General features: G+C 40.1%; 1 protein-coding gene across 2 annotated transcripts in view; it reads left to right on the forward strand.

The window, feature by feature from the left end:
• The window catches only part of dync1h1 (dynein, cytoplasmic 1, heavy chain 1), a 104,077-nt gene extending 99,182 nt beyond the window's left edge, over positions 1-4,895 (forward strand). For both annotated transcript variants that reach the window (XM_070879383.1, XM_070879384.1), the window contains exons 75-78: positions 1,039-1,181; positions 1,996-2,164; positions 2,874-3,001; positions 4,512-4,895. In XM_070879383.1, the coding sequence (XP_070735484.1) occupies positions 1,039-1,181; positions 1,996-2,164; positions 2,874-3,001; positions 4,512-4,640 (569 nt within the window). In that variant the 3' untranslated portion in view covers positions 4,641-4,895. The remainder of the gene's footprint in view (positions 1-1,038; positions 1,182-1,995; positions 2,165-2,873; positions 3,002-4,511) is intronic.
• Positions 4,896-6,000: the final 1,105 nt, after the last annotated feature.

Consider the following 6,000-nt stretch of genomic DNA (forward strand, 5'->3'; position numbering starts at 1 on the left):
TCCTTGCAGGGAAGGCATGAACTCATCTGATGTGTTTTTTTGTGTTTTAAAAATTGTCTACTTTCTCTCCCCATAAGGTGTTTTATAGGCAGGGAAAACTGGTAGCCCAGTGCAAATCTGAAATATGAAATGAGATTAAATGGAATTTTGGTCTGGAGGCAAACCAGTATGTCAAAAATGGACAAGTTGGGGCAGTAGCAGTAATCGCATTGTTTTTCACTGGCTATAATTAAACATTAATAATTTAATGACACTTTTTTTTTTACAACTGACATGCAGTTTGTTCCTAGATTTGCATTGTTCTAGTCACTATCTACACCACCTGTACTTTTCTGGTGCTATTATTAGGAAACTAATCTTTCATTTAATCAGGATTAATATTGCACCGATCAACGGGCTAAAGTAAAAGTGTTAAATTTTTTTTGTTTTAAATGACTGCAGAAAATTTAACCAAAACATGAAATTTTGCAGTGAAATAATTCTATATTTGTACGGCAATAACCGTGTAACCATTAGATGTGTTAAGTTAATAAGTTACTGTTGAATACAGATGTCAGCTGTGGCTCAGTTGATAGTCTCTCAGTCAGAAGGTTGTTGATTTAAATCCCATTCCAGAGACTTAAGTACAAAAATCTAGGCTGATGTGCTGCACTGTTGGAGGTGCCGTCTTTCGAATTGAGATGTTCAGTCGAAGCCCTGTCTGCTCTCGGGTGGACGTAAAAGATCTCATGGCACTATTTGAAGACGAGCAGGTGTTTTCCCCCCCCCCCCCTTGGTGTCCTGGCCAATATTTATCTCTCAATCAACATCACAAACAGATTATCTGGTCATTATCACATTGCTGTTTATGGGAGCTTGCCGTGTGTCAGTTGGCTGCCACATTTCTACATTACAACAGTGACTACACTTCAAAAATACTTCAATTGCTTTGGGACATCTTGAGGTCATGAAAGGTGTTATAAATGCAAATCTTTCTCTTGCTTTAAATTACAATTCTGAATTTTTTTCTTTATCTCGCTGCTTTCCTCTCCAAAAAAGGTATCTTACCTCGCAGTTGGATCCGTTACACAATCCCTGCAGATATGACCGTTATTCAGTGGGTATCTGACTTTAGTGAACGTATAAAGCAGCTACAACAGATATCTCAGGCAGCATCCAGTGGTGGCGCTAAAGAACTAAAGGTGAGTATATACTGTACCTACTTTATGTAAAATCGTCAAACTAACGGCCCAGCAACACTTTTTTTTGGCTTTGTACTGTCAAAAGTGCTCAAGTTCAGGATTTGCCAGCCTCATTGAGAATTGATGTGATCAGCTACATATGTATGTGTTAAATCTTTAGATATAAAACCTGAATTGAATTTTAATGTAATTGCTGTGTTTCTGTTAATTGTGTGAATATGTGCAGAGCATGGTTTCAAAATGTAAATAAATTACAGTACATTAACCTAACTTACTAATTGGGTAATGTGTTGCAATTTTTATACTTTTATTTATTTTTTGTAGCAAGAGGCTGTTAAATATGTATAGCTAATACCTTGTTTATTTAGCTACACACTACCTTTTGTGAAGTCACCAGGTTCCAGTAATGAAGCCGTACAGGAATGTGGAAAGAACAATTTTAGGCTTACACTTAACTGCTCCTTATTGATTCCTTAAGTTGTGTTATGGTCCCTATTCCTTCCACAGATCACTGACTTGATGTTTGCAAGCCCCACGGACAATATCAGCACAAAATAGAATCTGTATTGCACATCACTTTTCCTTTTACACAAATCCTGCCAGTCACAAACAATTGTGTACTTACAAATTAGTTCAAAAATGTTTTTAATGTCTTGGGATCCAAAGGAGAAGTTTGGTTCATTCCAATAGTGGGTTTAATCATCTCTCCCAACAAATAATGGAGTCAGTGACTGAAGATATAGACTGGTGGATTTTTGCATTGCTAGAATAAAATATTTTCCCATATCTTTCACAAATTTATCTCTTGCTGTAGAATATCCATGTTTGCATAGGCGGCTTGTATGTGCCAGAGGCATATATCACAGCAACACGGCAATATGTGGCTCAGGCAAACAGCTGGTCATTGGAAGAGCTTCGACTGGAAGTCACTGTTACAAATAATCAGAACTCTGTGCTGGATGCTTGCAGTTTTGGGATAACAGGTTAGTGCAAGTCATTATCAGCGGTGATGGATACTACAGTGAGCTGGAATAACATTAGCATGATCTCGAGGCAAACACAATTGAGTTGCAAATCTGAGCTCTATCTTCCTTGAGAACTTATACGACAAAGTCCAGTTTGGAATATTTTATAGGGTGTATTCCTCCTCTCTTTCCCCCCCCCCCCCCCTGATCTCTTGTGTCCAAGACTGACAGCAGTTTAAAGTGGTAGCTTTATTAATGCTGATGGCTTTGATTCAATAGCAGGTTTTGTTATTTCACACTACCATCTGTAATATTTTCTACCAGTTTTTTTGCTTGCGATTACTGTCCAATTTGAAGCAAAAACAGAGGGGAAATATTTGTGGTATTGAAAGTCTTGTAGATTGTTTTCACACACATTATGCAGTCTACATCAAAATGTTTAAGTACATTGCCTGTGGATAATGTTACGACAAATGATGCTTGGCTGGTTTACTACATGGGACATAAAGCCCAAGTCGTGTGAGGTTATGTAATACATGAAATCTTGCATTTTAGGTGCACTCAGGAGTTATATGAGGAGCTGATTCTTGAGTTACACTGCTACTCTTGTGTGGATGCATATGCAAACCATGTTACACTGACACAAAAATGGTAGTGTAATGGTAACCTTTTAAAAAGATTGATTTATGTCTGAAATACAAACTTAACTACTCTTTTCTTTGTACAGGCCTGACACTTCAGGGTGCCATTTGTAATAACAACAAGCTGTCCTTGTCCAATTCAATATCCACTGAACTGCTTCTTACACAGCTTCGATGGGTTAAGGAAACAAATGCAGAAAAGAAAGCTAATGTGGTGAGTAATTGACTTGATTCACTTAGTAATCCTACACCGCAGGTTACACTGAGTGCAATAAAGACATTGGTCCAAAATTTGCAGTCAAAATAACGGTGAGGCTAATGACCGCAGTTATTTTATGCACAAATGCCACAGTGACTTCAGGCGAGGACAGATGTGAAATTAAACGCAGAAATTAAAAAGTTGCTGTCTGAGACAATGTTCCCTTTTATATATAAAAAAAAAAAAAAAATTTGGGTGCACGCCCCTTTCAAATCCCCGCGCATGCATGGTTTTTCCATTCACCGTTGTTAGCTTGACAAATGGCATCTTGCTGTCTAACTCCGATTGAAATGCATTGAGTCAAGTCTAAGTACCTTTTTATGGACGTGGTAAGTGTTAATTAATGCCAGTCAACCACTCTGGCACAAAAGAATACAATTACAGGTCTCCTTCCTTCAAGTTTTAATTGTTGGAGATTTTAAAAATTTAACATTTATTAAAAACATTTCTTGTCTCTTTCTCTCAATCCAATCTTTCTTACCCCCTGTTTTTATCTTCTGTACCTGATTTGAACTTTAGTTCAACATTCCAATTTACACTTCCATCCGAGTCCTTGTGCTAACTTCACAATCCTTCAATCTGATGGTTGAGATGATACAGTTGCTTGCCCTCCTCACTTGGGTCCCAGATGCCCTCTACAGGGCATATCACGCGTAATGGTAAGCCTAACCAGTGCGTGCTGTTAGTTACCTTACCACAGCATATATTGGGTCATTGTACAGGTACAGCATGGAGAATCTGAAGTTCTGGAATCCAGACACCGGGACGATTCGTGGCAGGGTGGTCTGACATTCCTTGCCTCAGGCTGCCGGTCTCCGTCTCCTCCTCCTCTTCCTCTCGGCAACCGACCTCTCTTCTCCTTCCCCCCCGCTCCCCCCACCTACCTTGACCCAGGCGTTTCTGGACGTCCGATGTTCCGAAGTCCGGAAATATACAGAATCTGGAGCGGCCTCGGTCCCGAAGCTTCTGGATTTTCAATGCTGTGCCTGTATTACAATCTACTTGACAATCTTTAAAGGAATTCCATGTTGAGACTGAGAGATTGAGGAATTAGTTCTTCAGGAAAGGTATATTCAGTTTTCAGATTGTGAATATTCCACTTTTGGGTCAGTTGTACTTCATTATTACCTGAATGCTTAATGTACATAGTAAGATACTATAATGAAATAAAACTATAGAGAATTCTGGAAATACTCAGTAGATTAAGCAGCATCTCTGGGGAGAAAAGACAAATTGATGTTTTAGGTTTGGACCCTTTGTCAAAATTCAGTGTCAGCTTGTCTATTCTTCAGATGCTGCCTGAACTCCTGTTTCAAGCACTTATTTTGTTGATTTCCACATCTGCAGATTTTTGCTTTTTGTTTACTTTTCCAATGAATGCTGTTAAGTATCTCAACACTTATTTAAGGTTTTATTTTACCCTTTTAACTTGCATGTACCATTTCACTCCTCTTTCACTTCACAGGTGACACTTCCTGTGTACCTAAACTTTACTCGTGCTGACCTGATCTTCACTGTTGACTTTGAAATTGCTACCAAGGAAGATTCTCGAAGCTTTTATGAGCGTGGTGTTGCACTGCTATGCACAGAATAAATGGAAATTATTGTTGCTTTGAAACTCAACATACAATTACATAATTGCATTGCATGTGCTGTTTAGAACTGAATAGTAGTAACCTGTCAAAGTAATGAGATTTTTAATAGGATTCTGTAAATGTGAAAAGATGGTGCGAGGCTGCGGAGAAAAGGTATCTGAAGATGGCTACTGAGATTCGGCAGTGTTGGAAAATGTATTTTGCAATTGATGTTCTACAGGTGGTTTTACAGTTAATAAAATTATACATCATGATTGGAGTCTCTTTTCTAGCAAAATTCCATAAACATTTTAAGGGTACTCAAATAAGATTATATAGTGAATTAGTATATTTTATGAAACTATATGCTTTCTATAGAAAACATTTGGAATGCCCAGTGATGGGGTAGCTTCTAATTCACGTGCTACAGAGCTACTTTATGGGTTTGTGTTTGTTCCTCCAGTTACTACATTTATACTTTTGCTTCCTCTCTCTTTCACCCTGCTGCCCACCCCAATGAGGAAGAGGGAGATGCATGTAACTACTGCCCCACCAGCTGCCTTGCCCCTCCCTGGGTCCTAGCTGCAGTGAACAGCTACTTTGCTTGTGCATATGCTTTTGGAAAATAGCTGTTGTTTAACATGTGATCTAACAGGTATGTTATCTCATAGAATATTCTGTTCTCACTGCTCTGTGATCATCTCGCTGATGATCATCATAGGCAGTCCCTCGGAATCGAGGAAGACTTGCTTCCACTCTTAGAATGAGTCCTTAGGTGGCTGAACAGTCCAATATGAGCGACAGTCGTTGAGGGTAAGAGAGGGTGGGACAGGTTTGCCGCACATTCTTTCTGCTGCATGCGCCTGTTTTCTGCATGCACTCAGACTCGAGGTGCTCAACGCCCTCCCGAATGCCCTTCCTCTACTTAAGGTGGTCTTTGACCAGGGACTACCAGGTGTCGGTGGGGATGTTGCACTTTATCAGGGAGGCTTTGATGGTGTCCTTGTAACGTTTTCTCTGTCCACCTTTGGCTTGTTTGCCATGAAGGAGTTCTGAGTAGAGCGCTTGCTTTGGGAGTCTCATGTCCAGCATGCCAGCCACATATGACCTGCCCAGCACCGCTGATCAAATGTTGTCAATGCTTCAATGCTGGGGATGTTGGCCTGGTCAAGGACGCTAATGTTGGTGCGTCTGTCCTCCCAGGAGATTTGTAGGATTTGGCGGAGGCATCGTTGGTGGTATTTCTCCAGCGACTTGGACCATACACAGTAGACATCATGTCTCTGAGCCATACAGGAGGGCGGGTATTAATACAGCCCTGTAGACCATGAGCCTGGTGGTAGATTTGAGGGTCTGGTCTTCGAACACGATTTTCCGAAG

This window comes from Pristiophorus japonicus, chromosome 4 (genome assembly GCF_044704955.1).
Source record: "Pristiophorus japonicus isolate sPriJap1 chromosome 4, sPriJap1.hap1, whole genome shotgun sequence".
In the NCBI taxonomy this organism is placed as follows: Eukaryota; Metazoa; Chordata; class Chondrichthyes; family Pristiophoridae; genus Pristiophorus; species Pristiophorus japonicus.